At 45.1% G+C, this 27,925-nt stretch overlaps 1 protein-coding gene across 1 annotated transcript in view; it reads right to left on the bottom strand.

Moving 5' to 3' along the window:
- Nucleotides 1-15,844, bottom strand: part of PCP4 (Purkinje cell protein 4) — a 54,306-nt gene extending 38,462 nt beyond the window's left edge. Inside the window, exon 1 of the mRNA XM_035315827.1 lies at nt 15,759-15,844. Coding sequence (XP_035171718.1) covers nt 15,759-15,767 — 9 coding nt within the window. The 5' untranslated portion in view covers nt 15,768-15,844. The remainder of the gene's footprint in view (nt 1-15,758) is intronic.
- Nucleotides 15,845-27,925: the final 12,081 nt, after the last annotated feature.

Here is a 27,925-nt window from a genome sequence, read left to right as displayed (position 1 = left end):
AAGTACTGAAAAACACACTATAGAAAACTTATAGTTTGTAACTTTTCTGCAAATAAAAATGTCATGTTAAGTATCTGCTTAAGGACTTCCCATGTCTTCCACGTACGTGCAGCTTGTAATGTTCCTAGTCTTCAGCAGGATGAGATAACAGCAATTGATACCTGCTGTTTTTCAGAACTAAATATTTCCTGTACAGTACCTTGAATTATTACAATCGGTGTGGACTTCATCTGGGAACAAAGAAGGAAGCAAAGTTCTTTCAAGCTCTAGCAAAGAACTACTCTATGTCAGAAACCAGATGAAGTCCCAGAACTTAAGTATAGGCAAGAATTAAGCAGCTACGACCTGGAACAAATGGATACACTCTGCAGAATTTGGAATTCTTATAACTAATTAGGTTGAATTCTTATTTACTGGAGATTTCTTGTTTGTGTTTGACAACCTTTTTAGTCATATATTGGCTTGAAACTATAGCACTCAGCGTTGGCACATTTAGGTGTGAGAAACATCACTCTTTGCCACTCTTAACCGTACCTCTGTGAATTATTGCTAATAAGGGCAAAGGATATTACTATGTTTAACCTACAAAGTTGAGAACAGGAAAAAAGGTGCTTCTGTAACAGAAAGATTTCTGTTTACCAAAGTTCCCAAGGGATATCTGGCCTCTAAGTAACGGGGCCCAAACTGCACTGACACTTCTTTTTCTTTTTTGGGGGGGGAGGGAAGGAGTTATATATAAAAGAGCGTAAGAATGAACAACTGGGTGGGCAATACAAGGTGCATTACTGGAGAGCCATGCACAGACTATACTGTCACACAAGTTATCTCCAATTGTAAGTCTCCAAAACTAGTCTCTGGTATATCCAGGTGGTAAATCCCAAACAAACTGTTGCGGCAATACAAGTTCATTCACATCTGTAACAGCTAGTCACCGAAAAACACTTACAAGCAGAATTGAAGAGTCCCAGAGAAGCTTGAATATCATTATGAAAATTGCACTAGAAGTTAAGTAAACTCTCCTCACTCGTCTATTTGAGACCTAACAAGTTTCTCCCACTTTTTTTTCCCCACTACAGACCTTGTACTGAATGTTTATGAGATGAAAGTGTCCTTCAAAGCCCACATTTAAGGTAACGGCAGCAATTACAGAACATCCAGCCAATATTTTGTTTGAATGAGGGGTGAGTCTGATGCGTCTGTTGACTTGATTTGTCTGTTGACAAATCTTTGCAAGAAATCACAAATCGTACCTTTTGTGCACCTGACAGAAAGGAAAAACATTTATCAACACAGGCTTCAGAACAGAGCAGTCCACTCCTTTTTATGACCAACAGTTTCTGGTAGAAGTGACTTTCTGGAGGCTAACACTTTTTCCTGGCTGCTCACACCCTGGGATCTCAGTTCTTTGTGCCAGAGTAGAAACCCACATAGCACTTTCTCCACATGTCCCTTTACACAATGGGAATTCTCTACGGGCTGCTTTCTGGCTCCTGTGTTGCCAAGACAGCATAATATTGCCGGGGCAGGAGTGCCAGAATCCATCTTTCAATACCGGCTGTCAAAATTAAATGATCCCTGGCACCCTGACTATTTCTGTTATTATCTTCATGGGTCAAGCAGTGCCGTACTTGACTAGCTCTTGATTGTCCTTAATTTTATTAAGGATCTCCTACAGCTTTTTTTATAAGTTAAAACCCCACAAGCGGGCTGGGATGAACCGACGTGATTCATGCTGCAGCAGCTAAAAATCAGCATTTGAGCAGTAATGGTTTCCTATCACTTCTGTATTGACTAACAGCACACGAGCATGCACACACAGGCACACTGACATCCTAGCAAACAAGAAGATACTCCTCAGAAATTAACAACACAGCTGTGGATAACTAGAGAGGCACGGGGTGCCACATTTCCCTGGGAAGGAGGACACATGGGTTTAAGCACTGCCTATGTGGGGCGAACCCAGAGCTCCCGTGGGACAGCAGAGAGAGGCATGCTGGTGGAAGTCCTGGCCCTCTTCTTGAACCACCGGACGGACAGCCAGGCACGGAGAAGCAATGGGAACTGAAAATTTGGGCCGGAGAGATGCTTTTTGGCTTGAGAAAAGCCCTCAGAAAAGGCACTTCTAAGCATACGTGGACAGCAGAGCAGGAGCACCCGGCACGCTTCCAGTGCAAAGAGGGAGGCAGATAAAGAAAGCGGGCAGAGCATCACTGCCTGGGATGCAGGAACCCACTTACAGTGCTGTATTTATAGATCCTAATAGCACGGAGGAGAACTTTCCCCGTGCCCCACTTTCACCAACGCTGCGCTACAATTTATAAATCAACACAGTGAGAACCTGCTGATTTTGTATTCAAATTCAATATAATGTTCTAAACACAGTATTTACACCAACACCAAACATAATCAACATAATTAGCAAGAACGGTAGCTTGCTTGATATTTAGCTTATTAGCATATCTTGAATTAAAACATTATTCAGCAGATATTTCTCCAAAGACATTGTACTCACATTTTATTTTTTTTTTGGAGGCAGGGATTAATGGAATCTTTGAAGTTAATTTCGAAAGCAGCTTGCAAGAATGTATTTTCCAAATCCTGTTAATTACCGTGCCAGCCATGAGAAGTAATCCCTCATTTTTTCTGCAGGAAACATAGGGCTTGATCCTGCAAGGGTTATTTACAGGGCTAACTCACATGTGGACAAGTACCTGTCTTTACTTCAGCAGCATTACTTGCTTTAGTACGAGTTGGAACCTCACTGCAGTACTGTGAGATTTCAACTTCATGTTAGGTTTTGTTAAGCAAAGGGTAAACAGAGTAAAATTATCTGTGGAATGAGCCTTCAGACACCAATTGCCAAAAAAATTACCTCAGCTCTCATTTGGACAAGGCTGATACAGCCCATATCCTAATTACCCTGCAAATTGGTAAAGAAGAAACATCAAGGTGACCCAAGAGGAGTATTTCAATTATATAAAAATAGATTGATTAAGCTGAGTGGTATAAATGAAAAACGACTAGGGTTTTTAAGGTGGTCTCTTCTTTTTTTTTTTTTTTTTTCCTCCTATTATTTCTTATCTACTGGTAGCATCAGCTTTGGTACTGCAGTCCTAGAAAGGGCTGTTTGAGGCAGGAAACCAGCCTTGAGAACTCCCACTTCCCTGTCCGGCCCACTCCAGCCACACCCCTCCATCCCCAAGGCTTCATTTTTCTGGACACAATTGTTTGCAAGGTCATTCAGAAAACAGCAGCACTACAATTATTGCAGTGAAAAGTAAGATTTCTGCAAAGCTGGGCTGAAAACAATCATTGAAATGATCCAGCTGAAATAAATAAATAAATATGGAGCTTAATTGTCTCTTTTGATCACTTCAGTAATGTAATTGACATCTCCCACCCACAGCTGTTTCACTCCAACAGAACTGGCAGCAGCCTGCAACGTGGGGAGAAAGAACTGCAATTTGGGTCTGGGAACTGAAAATCTGAGCAGGTCAGTGCTTCCTTCTGAGTACTAAACCATACCTTGCTTTGAAACATTCAAGAAACTTTTTTTTTTCTCTGTATTTCTCTAAAGCACAGTGGGAACCACTATCATCTTATGCCACAGCCCCAGCTCAAAGATGAGGGAGTACAGCTGGAAGGCAGCAGCATTTCAGTCTTGTAATCAGGGCTGGAAGGTACCTCTGTTAGTCCCTGGCCCCACGCACACCCCAAGGGGGAACACTGCCAATTCTATGCTAAGCCAAGTCCTGCAAACCTCCAAGGGCAGAGAATCCAAACCCTCTCTGGGTGATCTGTTCCAGCACTGCTGGAAAAGCCTCTCTTTACATCCCACAAGGATTTGGGCAGTTACTTTTATTCCGAACTGGGTTTCTCCTGAAGAGCTGGACTGTAGATGAATCAAAAATTATTGATAAAAAGGATTTGGAAGCCATGGTGTTCTAATCTAATCAAAAAATGGTTTGGAGTCATTAAAATTTTTAAATTTTAAATTATTTTAATGTTCCTGATGTGAAATATTTTGTTTGCTGCATAGATCCCCCAAAATTTAATCACTGGTCAGCTCAACACGGATCTGCATCTCCCTGTGATGTTGCATTACCTCCTAGAAATCTCTACCTGGCAATGGAACAAAACACAGAGCAACACAAAGTACCTGAGGGGCTGCGTCCATGCAACCAGGCAGTACCAAAACAGCTCACAGAGGCGGTCTAGTCGTGTTCAAATAGCATGCCTCAGCTGTAAGCCTCGGCCGTCTGTGCAGGCAGAGCAGACAGATAATGGCAGCTGACTGTGGCACTTGATTAGGAGCAATTCAGAACCTTGGGGATCACGTCTTTGGATACAGAAGGGACCCTGGGTACCCTTTAATATTAGCATCCCTGGATATGAAGAGTGCCCTAAACCAATTAAGGGGTCAGGCTCCTTGCTCAGGCATGATATAACTGATTATGGATGGTGTTTTTTTTGTTTTTTTTTTTAACAAGTATTTACTTTATATTTCATTCTTCCAAACCCTTCTGAAATTCAGGGTAATTTAATTCACTGAGATACAAGCCCAGCTGTAATTGAGTTAGAGGCTGTCTTCAAGGGACAGCTTGGTTATTAATGGCAAAAGTCTGCGCTGACAAATTGCTTCATATCTGATCATATCGACTTTAACATTATTAAAACAGACTGTGTATGCGTCTCCCCAGTCTGCAGAAGTTCTGGTCTTTTTGCTGTTGGCTTTTTTATTTCCAGCTGTACAGTTCAAACCAAATTTGTTCTCTCTTTCCATTTCCCTATATATTTCAGAGGTAAACAGATGTTACTAGTCTTATTACAGATGTTATTACAGCCTGCTAGAACTGGCCAGCTGGGTTTTGAAAAGGTATTAATTACGGCAGTTTCCAGTTGCCATACAAAGCAACTTTTGCTCCCGCCGTAGGGCAAAGCCTTCTGATTTTTCAAGATGACAGCAAGAGGAAGCAGCACGGACGTTTATGCATTGCTTTACCCCTCCCCGGGCAGCCTGCGTGGTCACAAACAGCTACCACAAGCATCCCCAGAGCCCTTTGCCATTCCAGCAGCGGGGAAATCGCCAGACACGGACAGAGAGCATGCTGCAGCCTTGGCAGCGCACCCTGCCCAGGGGCCGGCCGCACAGAGGGATGACGCAGACCTGTTATCTTTGGCCCCGTGCCACCAGGGGATCCCTGCACAGGGAACCCTGAATTGGCAGCTGAAGCAGCCTTGAAATTGGACTACATTCGATGGAGGATTTGTCCTGCATTGTTCAAACCTGTATTGAAACCGGCCCGCTGAAACTCTGGGGGAGCTGCTTTTTTCCGAGTGTGATACAGCTCAGAACAAAGCTGCCTTGGCACTGCGAGTCTAAACGGCAGCCAAGCGATTAGAAATAAACCCACCACACTAAGGAGAATGAACAGGGTGATGCACAAGGTCACTTTGATTGCCAAGCGTCAGGGACAGCAATCATACGTGTTCATCCACAGAAGGCAGAAAAAAAAAGCTAGATCACTAGCTCTGTCCAAGAGCTAGCTGGAAAATAGGGATTTCCACATATCAGAAGTTCCCATGACCCTGCATCTGCTCAGTGAAATTGATGCTACTATCAGCTCCATTATTAATAGCAGCAGAGAAATTAAGAAAGCAATTTTCAGTGTCGCTGTAGGTAGTTCCCAAGCTCCCTGGACCGAGCACAGACTCACCAAGTTCATCTGCTCTAGGACTAAATGTTCTCCAGTTCCTGTAGTGCCCTAACGTTGGAATAAGGCCAGGGGAAATCACAGACCCACAGGCTGGTTGGGGTAGGAAGGGATCTTAAGGATCATTTAGTTCCAGCCCCCTGCCATGGACAGGGACACCTCCCACCAGGCCAGGTTGCCCAAAGCCCCATCCAGCCTGGCCTTGAACACCTCCAGGGATGGGGCATCCACAGCTTCTCTGGGCAACCTGTGCCAGTGCTTCATCACCCTCACAGTAAAGATTTTCTTCCTTATATTTAATGTAAATCCACCCTCTTCTAGTTTAAAGCTGTTACCCCTTGTCCTGTCACTGCACTCCCTGACACAGAGTCCCTCCCCAGCTTTCCTGCAGGCCCCCCTTAGGCACTGGCAGGCCACTGTAAGGTCTCCCCAGAGCCTTCTCTTCTCCAGGCTGAACAACCCCATCTCCCTCAGCCTGTCTTCACAGGAGAGGTGCTCCAGCCCTCTGAACATCCTCATGGCCCTCCTCTGGACTTGCTCCTACAGGCCCATGTCCTTCTTGTGCTGGGGCCCCAGCTGTACCCCCCTGCTCCAGGTGGGGTCTCACAAGAGCAGAGCAGAGGGGCAGAATCACCTCCCCTGTCCTGCTGGCCATGCTGCTTTCGATGCAGCCCAGGATACAGTTGGCTTTCTGGGCTGCGAGTGCACATTGCTGGCTCAAATCCACTTTTTCAAATCTGGCCAAACAGATTCACCAAAAGCTTCCCCACCACGTTGTTTCAAACGCTCCCCCTCTACAGTACTGTGACTTCCAATGCAAGTTCAATGAAAATTTGCATTTTCTCCACTGCAAATAGTTCTGTCACTCCATCGTCAGTCTCCCGTTATGTACCAAGGTCCGTTCTGCACTTTGTGCCTTGCGTATGAAGTGGAAGAAAAATGTTACCCAGCTAGACATTTTCACCTTACTAACACATAGATATGACAACCCATCATACAAAGACACTAAAAAGAGGACTTTAATGTGCTCCTCCAGGAAATAAAGCCATGCATTCATTTTATTAATATCCTCACAGACCCATCCTGTGACTAGATAGAAAATACATTCCTTAGAGAAGTTTCATGCAGAAAGCAGATTACAACACTCATTTAGATCCAGCTTTGTACTGCCTGACACCCTGCAGTCTGACAAAAACATCTATTAATTTAAGTCTTACATGACATGACCACAAAGGATAGTTAGAATTCAGATTTGCAAGATTTATTTTTTTGCAATTCATACTATTGATGCTAGATACTTAGGTAACTATGTTTTTGCATTTGTAGATCTGTGTCATAAGCCTAACTCCAGGATGTGCACCAAGTGCACCAAGCTTTCAGCCAAAGCAAGCAATACAAGGCAGAACTAAGAAATCACTGCACCAGCTCCTGCAATCTTACGTGAGAGCTTCCTTTGGCTTGGCGTGGATGCCAGCGCTGTCCCATGGCTTGGGAAATGAGCTGAAGTGATAGCTGGCCACGTCTGACTGGACAATTAAAATTGGCATGAAGTTGGCCTGCCTTAGGCGTTTGGCTGACCTGCTTAAACTGCAGCACACGTGTGCTGGCACATGCATTTCAAAAGTGTGCCAAGCCAACAATGTGCTTGCTCTCTTTTCTATTGCCGAGTTATCTGTCAGATCTGAGTGGAGTAGTGATACGTATGAAGTAGCTATGAAGCTTCATGTTTTATTTTTCCACCATTTCCAGAAAGCGATCTGCCTAGCCTAATTTGTAGCAGTTTCCATCTTCTATCTCCCTTCACCTCACATTTCACTAATACATGTTAGGAATTCAAGGAATTGGCTTTCAGTGTTGCTCAGATTTCTTTCCTGAACATCACACAGTATCTCAAGCTCCAATAAAAGACATTGTACAGAGTATTTCAACTAGCGTTGAAATTCTGCTTAAAAATTCAATATGCAGAATATTCAGTATTTTAAACTAAAAATAGTTTAATCATGGGGATTTAAAAGAGAAGCATATTTGCTGCAGTGGGAAGGTAGAGACAGCAGTAGTCTCATTATTTATACCATTAGAAGTAGAGAATAAAAAGCATGAGAAATCAGATGAAAGGCATGCTTGTGATCTTTATAAGAACTGTTTTTCTGTCTCTGTACCTGTCCCCTACTGCTCCACCCGATACTTGGACTTGAGCACTGTCACATTTTCCTATTTAGCTAGGTGTTACACATTTTGGCTTACCTCAGGCCAGCTTCTCTCCCTCACACAACCATATTGCATCCACCTACTGATGCCTACGCTCACCTTGGCTGATTTAATGGTGAGTCCCTTATAAAGATAAGCCTACCTTGCACATCCAAAGCCCAGTTCCCCCACCCTCTAGTAGAAGAGGGCACACTTTCCTCTCTTCAACACAACTTCACCCTAGTGCATACTGAGGGCTTTGCTGAAACACACACTGCTTCTTTGTAGAGATGGTCATGTAAAGCAGTATGTGGGCAGTAGGGTCTGGTCAGACTTGAATCAGCTGAATATGTCTGGCTCGGAAACGTTAATCCACTAAGGACAAACTTTTTGTGGGAAAGTATTGCCATATCTATAAAAAGATCCTCACATGTTCATATCCTGCATGTTATTAGGAAGAGGTCTGATCTCACTAAAATCCTCAAGGAATCAAAGATGTCTTCAGATCTATTCAGCTTTGTCTCATCTACTTTATACCCATCTTGCACCAACTTAGGAGTTAGTTATCATGATCTTGATAATCTTTTCCTTGAAATTTATCTTCTTACGTAGTCAGAATGCCACCAACTACAATTTCAGTGCTTGGTAATCCCTCTAGTGTTAGATTTGTAGAGAACAAAGCACCGTCAAGGCAGATTAATGGCCATGATATGTGCTGTCTTGGAAAACTTATTTTGGATGTCTCGAGGGGTAGATGCAGATGGAAAGCATCCCCAGGCACTAGCAGCAGGTACTGTCTGCTTTCCAGTGCTCTCTCCAGGGGTTATGAAGCTGTGCAATCCCTCAAACTACTCTTCCATCCCCTACAAAACTAAGGCACTTTCTATCAAATGGTGCTTCTCACATAAAAACCTACTAGTTCCTGCTAGAGATGCTGATATAACAGGAGCATTTCAGCTGTCTCACCAATTCTCTTGGAAAGAGCCTACTAACTGTTGGCAAGATTAACAAACTTAAGCACAACACTGCCCCAAGAGTTGTCCTGTTTCCATGGATAGGTCTGGTCAGCGTTTACTTGGGCATTTCTGAACTGCACCTTTTCTGGTGATGACAGAAGGCACCTAAAATCCCTACAAATGCATCTACATCAGCATATAGCTAGCCAGGATCCCTGCAGGTCTTCACTCTTCTCCGTTTTTAGGACAGCTGTGTTATTTGGTGATCCAACACATAACCTTCCCCTGCTCACATGCACAGCAGCATACAGCCTGTGAGTTTAGGCCATTATAGCCTGAACATTTGCTTCCCGTTTATCTGGTTCTGCTACGGCATTTTTCTGGTCCTGCTGGCACTGTCAGGCAGCTGGCTCCACAGCGCAGCTAGAATCAAACCAGCCAGCCAAAGAGCAGCAAATAAGGGCCGTAACAAAGCAGCTTGCACCTCCTCTCCAACAGGCACTTGGGCACCAAGACCCTGTTTGTGACACTAAATACACAATTGCTTGCACATGCCTTGCCATAGCTGGTGCTCGCCCCACACAAAAGAATCTGCAGCTCTCCCACCTGATGACCCAGCACAACCCTCCTCACCAGTTTGAGGTCTCTAATCTGGGAATCTCTGAAGTCAGAAGGACACCACCTTTAACAGCTTTTCCCCACCCTTTGTTTTTTACTTTCAGCTCTAACAACAGGTCCCTACCACCATCCTGCCTGCTGTCGCTGTACTCACAGTATCAGCTACACCTCTGCTGCGGGTCACGTTTCATGCACTGCATACTGAGGTGGTAATGTAGGAACGTTCAGTGTCTGTAAAACAATACTTTTCAAGAGGAAAGACAACTCAGCTGTAACTAGCATTCAAGGCATGCAGGCAGACAATTTTCACTTCTGACTGAAGTTGTGCTTCTTCCTCCGAGCTCCATGCTGGCGCATAAATGAGGCTGTATGCCACTGACTATGAACAGAGCAGATGAGAAAACACCAGCTGAACTTGGTCTAGGTGACACTTGCACAGGTTCCCCAAGTGAAGACCTCCCCCTGAGACCAGGCTAGAGACATGGAGTGGGGATTTATTGTGAGCCCCCCAAATCCTGTCATTAAAAACAAGTTTTACAAGTGCAGCTCTTCTAAAGTTGCTTGCTCTGAGCTTACTCCATGAAGACTACCATTCATTTTCCTAACAAGAGACAACTAGGCTATATGATCTCTTGCATCTGTTTCCATAAGAGAAATAATGAATAATTGTCACTATTATAAGTAGAAGGGAAGAAGGATGTTAGTTATTTTTACCTGGTTTCTGTTTATTTAGCATGTCTATTTTTGTTAAACCAGTGTCCAAACTGCTGAGAAAAACACAGAACACCTTTTCTTAGAAAAAGGAGACTGTTACTCATCTCCATTATTCTCTGCAAGGCGTAGGATCCTTTTAAGTGCTACATGGCTCTGATTTTAAGGCTCTGTTGCAACTGACAGTATGAAGGAAGGCATAGCTTTCCTATGATGCACACAGCCTTCTCCCAGTCCTCTTCAGCCAAGAAGTGGGTGTCTCATGATTTACGTACCCCATGTCTAGGTCTAGCCACTCTATTACAAGTTCTTTTGTAGTGTAGTTGTAGAGAAGAGGAAACCTGTAAACAATGAGACATCTTCCAAATCATCTCTAAGAAAAAAAAAAAAAAGGAAAAAAAAAGCAAGACAGACAATAGCAACACTGGCCTGGAAATGAAGTATTTTATTAAAGTCAATAATGAAGTATCCAGCAAGCTTTGATAGCGGTTAACTTCAGCAGGAACAGTGGTGGCCTACTACCATATGGCACGGGTAATCATGAGCATGATCCAGTGTAGAAACTGTTGGAAGATGATTCCTGTAAGCTGGCCAATATATTAGATTTAGGGACATCTGACTAGAAAGTAATATGCTTTTGCAGCCTGGAACAATATTCTATTAATCTTCATACTGAAGTACTGGATGGAGCGTTCCCATTCCACAAATGCAGCAGTTTTTGAGTTACTCTTACAAGGAAATATGATCTGAAGCATCCTTCCAAAGCTAACTGTCCTTTATTAGAGCATTGTTTTAATCTGTTGGCATTACACACATTGCAAGAATACTAACATAATTCTTTCTAAAGAGTGCATCTGCCAGCTTCACCAAATTAAGGAGATTAACTTCCAACCTCATTTCTAAGTGCTATTTTAGAAAATGCCTTATCCCACTGAATCCACTCTGATGGAAGGAGTGGGCAAAGTGACAGATAAAAACTTATTGTTCTCCCTTCTTCCTCCTCTTTTGAGCTGCAATTTACCACCCAGCTAATAAATAGATCAGAGCTAAAATTAAAAACTGATGTTCATGCGCCTTCCCTATCCCACCCCCATCCTACAACAGCTGCAGAGTTTCCTCCTCAACCCTGCCATGCTCTTGCCACACTCCAGAGCTATGCAGTTGTGTAGCTGCTGTGGTTATACCCTTCGCAAAGCTGGCAGTTTAACAGCTGGGAGTCTCCACAGTATCTGAAAAAAAATGCATACAGAAGGGCGTCATCTTCCCCCACACACCACAGAAGTCTGGCTTGCTCAGATTCCCTGCAGGACTGCAGGCACCTTGGAAGAAAACAATAGTTGCTTTGAACAAACATGGCATATTGTCCCCCTACAAACACCAGTTTTTGGATTTACTGCTATCAGGATTATTGGTGCTACAACCTTCACTTCAGTATTTAAAGGCATGTGGTCCCAAGACCCTACAAGTCTTCCACCATTTCAGTGGAATATATTAAGCCACATTCAGGAGAGCAATCCATGAAAGAGGCACAGTTTTCCCACTTAACTACCTGATCCAGCTACAGTTTCAGGCAGAAACCTCCACATCTGCCTAGCATTTCATTCTTGGCCACATTCCTCTCCTTCTGTAACAGCCTCTTGGCAAGAGTACTTGTCTGGAGTGATGGAAACATATTCCAGGTTCTCCCTCAACCTGGAAGGAAGCAGAAACCTTATGTTGCTCTGCCAGGTGGGGGACATGCCCATACCACCAGGACATGTAGTGCCACCAGTTTTGAGGACAGCCGCAGAGACTGCCTTGGGGGCAAGTGTCTCCTCCCAGCCCAAAGGTGGGTGAAGCTCAGCCTTCAGAAGAGTCTTTGACCCCTGTGTAATGGCACATCACATTTCCAGTGGTGCCTCCATCTTTGCCAATTAGACTGCCTGGCTGCCTACCTGAAGGCGATCTGAGCACCAAAATATGCAAGTTAAGTGCTTTGAGCTGCAGATGTGAGCCATTAGGCATGTTCTACAGGATTTGAGCTGACAGCTGATGAGCCAGAAATACCCTGCACATCCCCATCACAGGTCACACAGCCACACACCCTTTGTGATCCTTTAGGAGGTGGGCACAACACAGCACTTGGTGCAGAATTCAAGAGCCCAGAGGGAATGTAAGACAACGTGAAGCTTGCTGCACAAGCTGGGGTTGTCTCTATTCAAAGTGTGAGAGAAAAGCATTGACTCACAGATCAAGTCCCCAGCTAAGAGACCTAAGCATTCCACAGAGTCAGACCCCAGACTGCGCTCTTCTGATGACTTACAAATTAGATGAGCCCCATTGCTTGGTGTCTGCTCCAGAAGACAAGATGGAATATTCCTGCTGCTCTCTGGTAGCTAGACTGCTCCCCCGATATACAGAGTTGCTGCCTCAAATCCTGCCTTAGGTGGGCACATCAGCACCCTGGCAATCAGGAGAGCACTTCTGTCAGGTTGTGTAAGGCTTTTCCAAGGCATATTCTTCCCCTAAGCCACAGGTGCCTGGGGCATGCACTGATTAGGTATTTTTCCTGAATGGGTCCCCTGAAGATTACACATTGAAGCTGAACTCCTCCCCTGTCCCAAGAACACCACTCCAACTCTCTAATTGTTAGGAAACACTTTGATATCAAAAGGAAACAAATGCATCCAACAAGGCAGTCTCATTATGCATGTGCTTCATCCCTGAGCCACAGGAACATCATCCAGGGCTGTTTACACCATATCACTTGCATGTGCTCCTTCCCAAGTCCAGATCTGACTCCAAAAGCCAGAGTCATTCAGTGAAGGGGGCAGGTGTGGCAATGAATGTTGTAAAAATGTTTGTGTGAAGTTGTAAAAATCTTTCTTGTGAGCCTTCATGCCAGAGAAACACAGTCACCAAGACCAGACACCGTACCCAGAGCATCAGATAGTTAGATCAGTGATAAGATGACAGGATTGTTACAGGTGAATCAAGCTTATGCCACTGTTGAGTCTAGAGGCTCACTGGTGGTTGTGAATAGGGATTTGGCATTCTTCTGTGAAGCCAGTACCCAAGATCACTTCCCCCAGTTCATCCTAGGTGACCAGAGATCTTTAATGGAAAGGCTGCACCTGCCTCCTAGACACTCACTGACAGTAGCTGACATTTTACAGCATTGCCGTTCTCTCTAGGCTCATTAAAGATGAAGGAAAACACCTACAGACCTAGAGAAAAGGCTCCTCGGTTATTTGAGGACAGATTTTCCAAGTTACTTCAACACCTAAAAATGCATTTCAGTACTTAATGAAGTTTGAGAAGCTCCCATGCAGCTACGTGAACCATCTCCAGCTCAAACCAAGATGCATCTAGCACTAAATTCATTTGGACACTTGCACAATACTACTAGGTAAGCCCTTATATCTCAGCTTCCCTGTGACCATTTACAGTGCCAGAGCTTTGCCTGGCAGTCAGAGCATCGTAAACATTCAGACAAACTGCAGATTAAGTGTTTTGTTTTTTTTTCCCTGCAGAAGAAAATTCTTTATCCGTTCTGAAACTAAAAAATTAAGTACTATAGTCAGATTAACAGCTGCTTTCTTTTCAGCTTTCTTCATCAGGAGACTGGTAATCACCATCCATAAACAGGAAATAATTTAGCTGGAGGCAGTAAAATAAGAAACCATGAAAAGTCTCAGTAACTTCCAAGCGATCTGAAAGCCCCCTTCAGAGGCTTCTACAACCGCATTTTAAGTTCCATTCAAGTCCTAACAATTATTAACATAAGCAAAAACCTTCTCACCATCTCAGCACCACTTTCAGATAATTTTTCCAAAGGGCTCTAGAGGAGCCCTTTTTAATCACTGTCCTCAGATTTTCCAGCAGATCAGGACAGAGAAAAATCAAAATATTTTTCAGTTACAGCATTACAAGCAAAATCCACCAAAACCGCCACCAAAGACAGCAAACAGATGGCTAAGGAGCTTGCTTTCTGCTGATCTTTTTTTGCCTCGGTATTTAAGCAGTCTTTCATACCGAGGTGGTTTGGTCGTGTCCAGTTGCTTTCCCCTGCCCTTTGGGAACAGAATGGTCTTTTGAGTAACAGCTGGCAGGCAAGTAACAGCAAGGAAGCTTTTCTTCACTGGAGCTGTGGGCGATAAACACTCTAATGTTATCTGTTGAATGACAGTGACGATAAGAGTGCAGCCAGTGTCTTCAGTCCTAAGTCTCACCTGTATGGGGCTCAGTGCTGCACCAGAGGCATCATTTCTGGCTCTGGAGGTGTGCTGGGAATCTACTCTGTTAGGCACTGGGAAGCACGTTACAAATAGAGAGCCCCCAAGCTGGTATTAGCTGTGATCTTGATATTTATTGGGACTTACCGTGCACAAAGCAAGCAATATAATTCAAACTATCAAGGGGTAATTACTGAGCAAACACAGCCGGGCACAGGACTGTAGCCTAACAGTGCCTTGCACAGCTGCAGCAAGCACAGCAGCATCCCCCTACCATTCCTCTTCAGGTTTTTGCCCCAAAAAATGCTATCTTAAAGGAGTAGCCAGTGTGAGTGGCAAAGTACAGTTGCTTTAAAAGCCTACTGCATGAACTCTATCCCGCTGATTCAAATGCAGGCAGGAGCAAGGAGAGGTCATGGAAAGCGTGCTGCATTACACCTGGACCGTCTGATCTCCACCAGCTGCAGAAAAGCACGGTGAGGATTTCCTCCGCGTGCCCCGTTTAGCCAGACCTGCAGACCAAAAGGCAAGCTGCTCCTCACAAGTCTCTTAGCCGGCGACCACGCTGCTACACCGCTCTCCATCTGCCTCAGGTTTACTCTTCCAGTCACTTACCTAAAAATGCACCGAGTGTAACATCTGCACCGTACCTGCAGCCGGAACTTACTTGGCATTGCTGTGTGCTTTCTGCAGGCTGCTAAGAAAGGAGTACCCACTTGTTAAAGCAGCAGCAGGTCTCCTGTGACAGGAGCTAGCCCCCAGAAACAGGCGCTGGACACAGTGTAATTGCAGGTGTCTCTCCTGATCCCCCAAAAAGCTGCACTAGGGAACCCGGGATTCTGCTAGCTGCCTCCACCAGGCACCAGATCCACTGACTGCCAAGTAGCCACCCTGCCTGAGTACACTTTTAAGAAAAAACACCAGTTTGCCCCAAGAACGCTTCCACTGAAAAAAGAAGCATGACATTTTTCACCTTATTTATTTACAAGCACGCCGCGATCCTTGCACGCTTGGCACTGCTTGCCTTTTCCCCCCTTAATTACAACCCCCCGCCAGGACAATACTTATGAAGTTCACACCAAGTGCAAGCGGGGCGCTTTCCCTGTGAGCCCACACAGCTGACAACGCGCCCTGTCCCTGCGCAGGGCCACCAACACCCCTCCAAGGCGCGGGGCTGCTCCTTAACTTAGCGCCCAGCGGCGCGCATCAAGCATCGCACCGGTTCATGCCTCGGGGGCGCGCGCACCCACCTGTGGAGGTTCATCAGGAGACGGTTTAACGGAAGATGGGGGTTTCAGCCGCCCCCCAGGCGCGCACACACAGCCCCCGCACCCGACCCCCGCCGGCCGCTCACCCACCTCGCTCATCTCGCCCGCGCCCCGCCGGCAGCACCCGCCCCGCACCGCGCCGCGCGCCCGCCGCCCCGCGTCGCCCTTTAAGAAGCGGCGCCGCGCGCCCGGCCCGCCCGGCCCCAGCCAATGAGCGACGCGCCGGGCGCCGAGCCCCCCTGCGCCCCCCCCCCCCCCCCCCCCCCCCCCCCCCCCCCCCCCCCCCCCCCCTTTCGGGGGGCCCCGGCCCCCCCCGGCGGCGGCGGGGAGGCCGGGACAAAATGGCGGCGGGTGGAGGGGCTGGGGCTGGGTGGTTGTCGCTCGCCGTCCACAAAACGGGTCTCGAAGCTGGGCCCGCTGGCTTTGTGCCTGCCAGGCGCAGTGGGAGGCGAGGGGTGAGGAGCCCAGCCCGTGTGGCGGAGTGCCCTGATAATGTTAAATCCTCTCAGAGGTGAAGTGGGGAAAGTTTCAGGGTCCTGCGCTTGTCACCCAACTTTGTCCGGCCTTACGGCTGAGCTGGGTCAGCCACGGCACGAGCCCCACTGCCGTAAAACCTTCACTATTACTTCATCGGGCTGCTTGCCAAAGAAGATGGAAAAGAGTGCTTTCGATAATTTTCTCAAAAAAAATAAAATAATAATAATAAAACAAAACTTTGGAAATTATGCGGTTCCACGCCTGCATCCATCTTTTGACGGAGCACAATTACTATATTTGGCAATACGCATTTCAGATGCTCTGACTCATGTATCTGTGAAGAAATATAGATTCAATTTGCTCTGGGAATGCACTCAACTCCCTCAAATTTCTCTCAAATCGATAAAAAGAAGAAGAAGAAGTAGAAAAAAAAAAGTTAAAGTGGCATTTCGGAGAGCCCAAGATTGCCAACCTTTGCGCACCCAGGGTTTTTTGCATTGCAGTGGCCCCCTCATCACAACCCCTGTCCAGGGCTGGCCTTGGTGGGGGCAGCAGAAGAAGAGTGGCGAGGCCTTTCTGGAGGCCACCTTTGCCTTCCACCACGTTACCTGCAGAAGCTCAGAGGCTGCAGGTTGTCCTTTGTGCGCAGGATGGGGGACAAGTGAGCCTTTGCACATCCATTCACTTAGACTGATAAATGTCATTTTGTACCAGCTGGCTGCCCTGCTTTCTGGGCAGGAATTAAATGCTAAATTGTGATTTATCCTTGCTCTGGAGAAACTTACTAGCTCCCAGCAAGGTAAAAGCCACCGTAGCTCTTCTCAGTCACAGAGTCGATTCCTAATCTCAGGCAGCTATCAGGGCTTCACCGTCTTGATTTTCAGTGAGGTTACCTGGGATCCCAGTCTTGCAGGGAAAAAGAACTACATCAGTCTCTGAGCATTGATCCAGCACCAGGTCATGAGCTTTCTTTTGCCCTGTTAAACACAGTGGTGCATTTGCAGTTTGTGTAGTTTCTCAACAGGTATTCGATCTTCTCTAACTTGAGCCCGTGATGTGTCTGCAGCTATTCATGTTCTTTAAAAGAAAAGGTTCACAGCATGAGGTGTTTGGAGAAGAATCACCTCACTGAATGAACAGATAAATCCTTCCACTTACAATTGGGGATCACAATGCTGCAGGGTCCCCCCTTTTTTAAAAAATATTTTTTAGGCTTTCCCAGGTTACTGGCTGTAGCAAGTGAGCGGGAAGACCCTACTTAAATTATCATCTTCAATCTTCTATTATATTAATTTCACCAGGACCTCCACTGGCATCTGGCATTTTACAAAACTGGCATTAATTGTCCCAGGTCTCGGAGCAAGTGGACCAAGTGGGCAATAAGCATGGTAAGAGTTCATTGCATGAGTAGCAGTTTGTTCTGCAGCTTCAGGAGTGTCAATACGGTGTGAGGATGCAAAGCAAAAATGATGAAGTTCAGCCCCTGAAGCAGCTTTGTATTATGTGACAACGTTTTCCAGTGAAAAGTAACCATTGGCACCTTGCATTAGTATTTGTATTCTGAATAGAGTGCCCTTGGTCTGTGGGCTTATGGGTACACAGCACAATGTGAAATAAAAGTTCTTAAAGGGTTACTTCTGACCAAAGAGCTCACAAACACATGGTACGTGATATAGACAGCTGAGAGAAAATCTTTTCAGCTTCCACTGACGCTGCGTGTCTTCCCCAGATACAGCCACTGGCTGCACCGGTTGCCAGTTAGCCAGCTGGCTTGCAAGTAGTCCATGTTCATTTTGTAACTGCATGTGTAATGTGCGCTGGTGAAATATGACATAAAAAATTAATTTACGTCCAAGAGCTGGTCTCTCCATCATTGAAACAAATGTGTCAGATTCAAGCAGAAAAGCCCATAGTTATAATTCAGGCTGTACTCCAGTGTGCACAGAGAAGTGTGCTAACAGGGAAGGCACTTCCCACCAGATTCAGCATGGGAATATACAGGGTTTTTCTTTTCTGACCTGCGTCGAGGAGTTTACAGGCTCCAAGGGGGGCACTCCACAAAGCACACTGAGCCGCACCCAGGGAAGCCCAGAGGTCCTAGTTCAGGGCATGAGTCGATGTGAGCTGGCATTTTGAGCTGCCTGGATTACCTAGTGGAAGTCCCTCAGTTCTCAGGGCGCTGTGTTAAATTGCAGTTCATAGCCAGGTGCCGAGCTTGCTCTTTGCAAATACAGCACTCTTCTTCTGCAGCGGTGATGCTGAGGGGGATCGCAGTGTCCTCCACGTGATAGCTCCCTGCTTTGGGGACAGCTTGCATGTACTGCAGCATACAGTCCCAGTATATGATGTGCCAGCTGTGCTCCTGTTCTCTCGCTCCCTCTGAATAAGTCTTGTCCCTGCCTCCCAGATTTGCTTTTCATACCCTCGAGAAAACTTACACAGCCAGCTAAAGCAATCTAGATATAAACCGGGGGCTGAAACGCTACGTGCCTCTCCTAGTTCTTAGTGTGGCCCTGCTGAACTTCACAGCTCTTGGACATACACACACACAGACGCACAGATCCACCCTAATCCCAGGTGCAACCCGAGTTCTGACTTATTCATTTATGAGCCAGCTTACTTTGACATACCTTTTGCTCTGGAAAGCATAGAGTTATGGAATCGTGTAGGCTGGAAAAACTTCTACGATCATCTAGTCCAACCGTTAAATGCAGCAGCAAGTTGGATTTTCTTAGAATAAAGATACCCCTAATATTCTTTTTCATTTGTGTTCTGTCATTTATGCCATCTGATGGCACCAGGTTTTAGTTTCGAGTTTTTTTTTAGTTTTCAGGCTTCGCTGACAGCCTTTCTAGCCTCCAGCAATACTTTACCTTAAAGGTGCCCCAACGCTCAGCTTTTACTAAAGTGCACTGCCAAGTAGTGACACTTCTAAACAGAGAAAATGTTCTAAGCTATTCTATTTTCCAGAGCCGTTATATTCTGAAAATTGACTATTAAAATACCACCTTCTTGTTCATCATGTCTGCACCTGCTATGCATTCAATCTTGTCTGCTGGCATATGACTACAGCTTTACTGCCTCTTACTCCCACTTACCTGAAAGAATTAACACAGAGCTGAGCATCTGAGCTGGCTTCTGAAGCAGAAATGCTCACAGACTTCCCAGGAGTTTCACCTGTGCAAGAAGACTGAAGACGGCTCTTCTCTGCAAGTGTGAATGAGGCCTGCTTGGAGAACCGTATGTTCCACAGATGTAACAAAACAAGTAATTGTACACTCAGTCTTTGTCTGTGGCAATGACATGTAGCTGCACAGTCTTGCTTCCCTTCAAACCCTACCACTGGAGGTGCCTAGGAAGTGGGGTGGCTTTATCAGAAGTATGGCTAGCTGCAGAATCACTCCAGGAGAAGCAGTGATAGAAAACACAGGGAGAGATAACTCCTTAGGCTGCTCTATTTTTCAGTCAAAATTTGATTCAAATCAAATTGTCCCCCACCCCCTAAAAAAATCAAAATGAAAATATGACTGTGCCTTGAAAGGTGCTCCATATTCCACTGGTGCTAAAATAGATTTGAATTTTGATTGTGACTGCAGAAACTGAAGTTTCCAAGTGCTTGAGATTGGTACACTGAAGTGAAACCCATGCCTCTCTCTTTTTTGTTTTATGAATTTTTCAAGAGATGGGTAGAACAACTTTACACAAACTTTCAGAAAAGGAAATCTGTGTTGCAGCTGAAATTAAGGATGCTGATTTCAAGTGGCAAGGTTCTGTTTCAGAAAGACGTGCATTTGAACACTGGAAAACAGAAGGGGATCTGGAACATGACCTTATTACAGAGAACATGCTGTAATTATTGGCTTTGGTCTGCTCCTTGATAGCAATAGACTTAACAAGCATAGCCCTGGACCGTGTGACTGGTCGTTCATACATACCAGCTAATTTGCCCGACTAAAAAATTGCAAATGTAGAATAAAAGCAGTTTCCAGAGGCCTAGCTCCCATTAGTATGCCTTTTTACCTTTTAATTAAGAAGCTAATGGCTGTGGTTAGTTGAGGAACAAAATACCTTTGAAGATCTGGGCCTTAGGGCCTTTGATACAATCTAACCTTTGTTCCCATGCAAGAGCAATGAGCCAATGGTTCCAACAAGATCTTGCCGCTGTCGGTGTCACAAGTACAATTTCAAATATAATCTTGAAAAATTGAGTCTTTTCTCCAGAGATTTGCATGACATGACTTACTGTACAGTATGAGTCATCTTCTATCATTAAAAAAGAAAAAAAAAAAAAAAAGGAAAAAAAAGAAAAGCAATACCCAAATACAAGTGTCAATTCTCCAGTCTGGACAGAGAATGTTGAGGGATGTAATTCCTAGAAGTGTCCTGAACTTAGGTGTAAAGAAAGCCACTCTCTCGGTTTAAGTCAAATTCCCGAAACCTTTCAAAGCCTGAAGTGTGCTGTGGGTTTTGATTCTTTTATTGGCTTTTGATTTGCAAAGGAGAAAGAATATGAAAATGTATAGTATTCAGGTCTTACTTGGCACTTACCCGTGGCAGTTAACTTTTTAATTAAATGGTAGAAAGACATATTAATTATCAGTTAACAATTTTCAATCTCTGTACAGACAAAGGAATTAATGTGATTAAAAAGATCCACAACAATTACAGTTTGCAGTGTGGAGGGAGAAGGAAGTTTAAAGCATACCTCCTTCCCTTACTTCAGAGACCTTGGAGAAATTAAGGTTAAGGGCAAACTCTTGGTGTTCAGCATCATTTCTTTGCCCTTTAGATTAAACAAGCAAAGAAAAAAATTGAATTGGTCCCACTAAAATTCTCAGTGATGTCTTGCAGAAGTGAAGGGTTTTGTTCCAGTACAAGCTGAGAGCATTAGGAGTTCCGTATATATGTACGTATATGAATTTACACAGCAAGTGCCAAGGTGAGATAAGACATCTAGGAGGGGCTCATTGGTCCTGGGCTGTTGCACGGGAGCCAGGTTTCAGGGAGCCTTTTCCCCTCTGTATACTCCTTACATTCCTGTTCTGCTCAGAGGATGGATGTAGAAGGCTCCCAGCTTCAGAAGGGCTGAAGTACATCACAGAGGTAACCAGTGCCAGTATTTACCTCTGCTCGAAGGTCAGACATTATAGTCTTCTCTCCCACCCCAGCTACAGAAAGCTGGTGTGACCAAAAAAGAAAGGTAGTGCTAGTGCTGTAAGACCCCCTCCACTGTGCACCACACAGCACTGCTACAGTGATTGCTGGATCCACTGGATTCCTTGTTTTTGTTCTCTGTCGCAACGTAGTGCTGAACTGCAGAAGGGTTTCTGTCCTGTTTGCTTTTCATCTTTAGACAGAGCAGAGGCTTCAAAACAACCTCTGATCTTTGTGTCACAGCATTCCTAAGTTTTGTCAGATATTTAACAGGGGAAAAAAAAAAAAAAAAAAAAAAAAAAAAAAGAGTCAAGATATCCAAACCCTTTCTTTCCACTTGCCCTAGAAACATTTTAGTGCTGTATTGCTAGTAATTATACAGAACATATTCCAGTAAAAGGAATTTAAAGTCACCAGGTCAAGTGATCCATAATTGGTGGCTGCCAAAACGAAGATCCCAGTGCAAATGTATTCCAGCTCTGCTCTTACCTCATTCAAACACAAATCAGGGTTCTTCATGTTCTCAGAGGGCAGGAGCCTGCCTCTGCTCTGCAGGATGCTCCAGCTTAGGGCATGAATCAAGAGCAAATATTTAGATGGATAGGGAAAAGCTTATTATGTTAGTGCTCACACAAAAGAAGGTCAATCAAAAGAAGAAAGACGTGCCTCTGTTGCATAGTATCTTTTCTGATATATTTATAGATATCTGAAGTTTTGGAGTTCTCATCTTCAGCTTCTGGTGCCTTTTTACCCTTATGCACCTAGTTTAGAAATGGAGCTAATTCAAAGTACCATTGTATAAGAGGTTGGCTGGAGGTAGGAAGCTGGATAATTTCACAGGATGGTTTGTGTTGGAAGGGACCTTAAAGACCACCTTGCCCTGCCCTGGGCAGGGACACCGCCCACCAGACCAGGTTGCCCAAAGCCCCATCCAGCCTGGCCTTGAGCACCTCCAGGGATCCACAACTAATACGGACTGGATTATCCAAGAGGTGTCTCTTAGGCCTATTTCCTACCTTCAGCTTATTCACGAAATAGGATCCGTTCCACTTATCAAAGGAAGAATATTTACTTACCATTCAGAAAGGGAGCTGGTCAAGGAAAAAGTAGGATCAGCACTTTTTGATTTCTGAGACATGAAGTGCGACAACAGACCAAGATAAATTGCAGTGGCTTCTAGAAATATCCATTTAGTAACGGGCATACTCAGAGTTACAAAAGCAAGCACTTTAACGTAGCCCGTTCCGTGTCACTGAGTTAAATCTCTCCTTATAGCAATGGTTAGTTTGCTGAGAGGAATGTGAGGGAGGGAAGGGAAAGAAGACATAAAATCTGAGAGAAGAAAACAGCTATACGTGCTCAGCATCTAAAGACCTAACCAGATGAGTAGCTCTGATGAGCTTCCAGTATGAGTAACCAGATGAGCAGATGCGGCTCATTTGACTGAGTCTTTTTTAATAAAATTATTTGGGTTTGGTTTAGTTTTCCTTATAAATGTTAAAATAGAGATGGAAATAAGAGCAACTAACTGCAAACTGATGGGAATGAATGACTTCTCACCAAAAGCATCTCGCTTTTAAAAGAGAATAAATGCTTAGATCTGTTTCCTTCATCTCTCTTCTATAATGCCCCCGTTATCAATAATAATGCCTCGTTCTTCCCTTCCCTATGGGCTAGTGGTGACATTTCAGTTGAATGGCTGATGACTTTTCGGAGGGCCTTGTCTACCTTCCACATCTGCTAGAAAGCGCTCTCTCTCTGACCCAGTATCTCTAATTGAGGTGTTATTAAGCAGAGGTTCTTGTAAAGGTCAACATAACTCTAAAATAGATCCGTGAACACAAAAGAGATGTGGTTCTCTGTCCTGACTCACCACAGTGCCATTTTATTCAGCACAGAGTTTTCCTCGGCAGCATTTCCAAAGCACAGAAGGAAGAACAATGGCAAGCTTGGAGGGCTGAGCCCTTGGGGATCTCTCTGCAGACCATGAGAGGACAAGTTTCCCTCCAGGAATTTCAGGACACCAGTGACCACCTTGATTTGTGTCCCAGCAGAGCATCTCTCTTTTGCTCTCTCTCCCCCTCCTTTAACTTTCTGGTTAGCTGAGGGAAAAGAAAGCACTCAAGCTTTTTTTTCAGCTATTGTGGCTGTTCCCATAGGGACCAGCATAGAAACCTTTCCCCTAAAAGATGAAAAACCTCTACAGAAGGCAATGGGAGAGGGTGAGAAGAAGGCCAAGTCATGGGATCCGCCAATTTCAGCCGCACGGTCTGGGTAACTGGCACTGTGCAGTTTCTACAAACTTTGTTTCTTATCCTCCCTCATAAAAATGCAAGCTAGGTCACATGTAGCTTGTTCAACGCTTGCTGCTGCACAGAAATTAAAAATAGCTGCCTCGTGTTACTTAGCACTAGGAAAAAAAGCACCCTTGGATTTAATACGTTCTCCTGGAGTTCGTCCCTGGGCGGCTGTGGTGCGATGAAGTACAGAAGGGTCTGGCATTAACCCTGGGACACTATGAGTTGACAAAAACAAAAGCCCAGTGCCCCCTACATCCTAAATTACCAGAAAATAATAATAATAATAAGTTGTTTTAAGACAATTAGAAGCAGGTTAGGTTCTTCAGTGGACTTGGCAGAGTGGCAGGGTAGTAACATGCAGACTAACTCTTTTCTCAGCTGTAAAATTCAGTAATAGTCCTGTATTTACATTATTTTCAGGCATTTTTTTTTTATGAATAATTAGTAGGTCGGTTTATAGAAATTACTAGGAGTTTCTGAAGGTCAGTGGAATCTAAACCCAGGTTCTCTTAAATATTTAGTTTATCATCTCTTTGTATTTAAAGCTTCAGAAGCTGAAACTTTAATGACATTATGCAGCTGTAGAGCTCACCTGGTATTGAGGCAGGCTGTTAAATAACATACCTCTTACCCAGAGACGGCCAAAAACTTGCTAACTGCTTTTGCAGAGGGCCTTGCCATTTCGGTGAGCAGAAACCTGCCTTGCTTCTTGTTTCAAAGGGTTTCACACCGGTGTCCCTCAGTGTATCCCCGGAGGCCACAGCACTTCCAGGGCTTTGATGCATGCCCAGGCTGTGCAGGGGGCAGGAAACCTCCAAACCCAGCCCCTGAGGGCAAGGGCTGCCAAATATTGGTCCTGTCTTATCGGGATGTGGTGAGAAAACCCTGCTGCTCTTGCCTAGCCTGTGGTTTGACTCAGTGTCTTTAATGAATCCTGCAGCCTCGCTTCCCAGTGGGGCTTCTTGTTGTTCATTCTTGAGAGCTCAGCTTGGCGAGGCACTGATCAGGACAAGGAGTGAGAGGCAGGTGAAAGCATACTTCATACATATCCTCGAGCTCTCGGCTGATACTCACTAATACCTCATTAAGCAGGATGGTTAATTGAGCTCTCTGTTCTGCATCCATAAACAGTTTGCTACTTATCTGCTTAGACCACATTTAAATTCTGTACGAAAAAGCAGTGAGACAATACTATCGCTGCCCCATGGGCCGCATATCAGCAATATATGGGGTTCAATGGGAAAAGGCAATTGCGATTAGTAAAAAACTAGAAAGCAAGTCCTGCGTGGCTGACTCTTGGGAGAGCTGTTAGCAGAACACGCCAGTATTTTGCCCCAGTCACTCCAGAGGATCTTCGGTGTAGTGTCTGAACAAAACTGTTTCAAACGAACGAGGTTTGATTTGCAACAGCAAAGACATGACAGACGGCTTCTTTCTGCTTTCTGCTGCTGAAACGTGCTTTTCCCTCCCCTTCCTTGCTCACTTTCCTCCCTCCGTCACTAAAAGCTTGGGCAGAATATTTCTTGTTTGTTTCAATTAATATAATGCAAAAAGATGAGCAACTATGTAAACATCCCAAGTCAAGCCATTTCCGTATTAGATGTTTATTCCCCTTGTTCCAGTTTATGCATTTCTAATTCACAGAAGTGCATGACTGATGCCTAGAGAACAAAGTAACCATAATGTCCTTTTGAGTTTTCATATTATAAATTATCTTGGCCATAAAGTACATTCAAAAATGTACCTGAGTGATGAGAATCGCTGTGCTCTGTGCACTGAAATGCCAATTCTAACCGAGGGGGAGGAATCACTAATTGGGGTAATGAAATTGAAAGCATGATAATAGATGTAACCTTAAATTGTTGATTATGCCAATTGACCTTTTTGTAAGATCACTACGCCTTCATAAAGTCCTCTTCCTCCTTCACAGGAAAAAGCCAGCAACCCTGTGCTAGCAATTTTATTCATTTGGCAACATTTTGTGAAGCAGAAAACACGGCGAAAGGAGCAAACCCAGTTCAATGAACTCTTATTTATGTGGTCTCCAGCATAACATCAGCTCAGGCAGTGCGAGCTGAATATTCTGCACCGTGCATCTACAGTAGGAAAAAAATAGCGTAGCTACAGTCTAGCACTTGCATGCAAATAGTTGCAATTATAAGCTATTTAGTTGGGGTTTCGAGTTAAGGTGGTCAATGACCCATGAGCACGTCTGGGAGCAGTGCTCCCCTGGAAGACTAAACATACCGAAAAGACGAGGCGGCATGTGCTGTCACTCCCCTGCCCGCTGTCAGCTTTGGCCATTAAGCAGCTACAAAGGGCACAAAGGACATAGGTGTCTGCTAAGCAAATCCTAGCCAGCAGCAAAATTAACAGCTAGGAGCAGAGGGACTTTAGTTGTGCACTGTCAGTAACCGTAGCTCGTGGCTCTTCTTACAGCTTCCATTTCAGGGCATCATCACTGGCTTCATCATCGTCTGGCCTTCATTGTGTCTACCTCTGCTCTGTTAAAAGGAAGTAGCTGTTGAAATTAAGGAAGCTAAGGCTTTGTAACTTATTAGCTGTGAAGCTGCTGAGCGTAGCAAGAGATGAAAGGACACCTCCCTGAGTTTGTTGGATGATCTTCCCAACACGCATTAGAGAGTCTTCATTAATTATTAGTGGCGGGGTTCATTGCAATAATTGAGGAGCATCTGCAATGCAGGGCGAAACTTGTCAGCAGCCTGGCCACTGAGGGTAAAGAAATATGGATGTCCTTCCTTGGTATTTCCACGGTGCCATGCGGCTCCTGCAGCACTTTGCAGCCAGCTGAGCAGACCGGGCACCTGCACTGGGCGCTGGGGCTCCCGATTAAACACGTGGCACCAGGAGAGGTGACAGCAAACTGAGGGCAGAGGGGGAGAGAAGAAACATCTGCGAACGAGGTTTCTGGACACACGCAGTTTTCTTCAGGCATCTGTTTAGGGGCAGCACCACGGTGTGACAGGAGTGAGGGGCTGTACCGATACACACAGGTTGCTCCGTGAGCACAGATTAATAAAGACAAATGGCTTGTCTCGTTCTTCTCTCCATGAGCACGTGGCAGACTGTTTGTGCTCCCGTGCTGTGTGACAAAGTGAGCGGCTGCCCAGCTTGGAAAATTAGCCTGCATCAGGGTAACTTTCCAGCAGGAGCTGCTGCCCTGCCACTCTTGCTGTCTACTAGCCATCTTCATGGTGGTTACTGTCTTCTGCATCAACACTGCAACGTGCAAGAGAAGTGCTGAGACAAACCCACGGGGCATGGAGTACTTTTTAACAAATTGTATGGCTTTGTGGTAAAACCAAGTAGATGTGTTGCCTCATCAAGGGAGATCCATTGCCTGTTGTTTGGAAGGACAGTCGGGAAACTTCTAAATGATGCCCCATGCCTCTGATGAAGCAGCCCCAACACCTAGCAGCTCAATGCCCCTTGGGAATCCCTGCAGACCTGGGAAAGCAAAATGCAGCCTGACACCATCCCTGAGAGCCTGCCAGCCGCGGGGCAGGGGGTCTGACTCCCAGGTCTCCCTTTGCCCTTGCACACTAGGTATAAAATGAGGGGTAGCAACACTGGCGTGTGCAGCAAAGGGACCCAGGGAGTGGGAGCACATGGGCCAAGCCAGTGGAGCTGAGACCACAGCAGCCGTATCCAGCTGGGAAGTCACTGGGATGAAGGGGATCGATAGCACAGCTGAGCCGATCCAAGGTCAGAGCAGCCCCTGGGCTTTTTGTGCCGAGAAGCTAATGAGATGGAGGCAGAGCAAAGATGGCTCTGGTTGGCTTCTCGAGTAAAAACATCTCAATATTGTTGTCCCTGGATTTTGGCATTCTTTCCCCAAAACAAAAACAAACAGAGTGTTTTGCTGGAACATTATTTGAGAAAAAGCACTTAGTGTAAGCCCTCATTTGAGGGAGTGATCATACCACAGTAGCAAATAAGCAGCATAAATAGCGTCTGTGTGACATGAGTTCAGATATGAGGGAGAACGCTGAAATTCACTCTGAACTGAGAGGGAATAACCTACTGTATAGCCTTTGAGCCAGCAAATACCCACACTTGTTTAAATAAATAGCTGTGCTAACCTAGTATAAATCATCAGCGATTTCTAGGATCATGTAAAGGAGCTGTTAGCAACCTGCACCTCCTTGTCCTCACTCCAACAATAACATGTTGTTTAATCTCCTCTTTATTGACAAGCTTCACTGCCATGTTGGGTTAATCTTACCATCTTCTTTCTCTAATTGGTTACCTCTGGTTAATCTAATCAGTTGCGTTGGTTAATCTAAATACCTTGGGCTTGGAGGG

This window comes from Oxyura jamaicensis, chromosome 1 (assembly GCF_011077185.1).
Source record: "Oxyura jamaicensis isolate SHBP4307 breed ruddy duck chromosome 1, BPBGC_Ojam_1.0, whole genome shotgun sequence".
Classification (NCBI taxonomy): domain Eukaryota; kingdom Metazoa; phylum Chordata; class Aves; order Anseriformes; family Anatidae; genus Oxyura; species Oxyura jamaicensis.
This window is presented reverse-complemented; position numbering and strand designations above follow the sequence as displayed.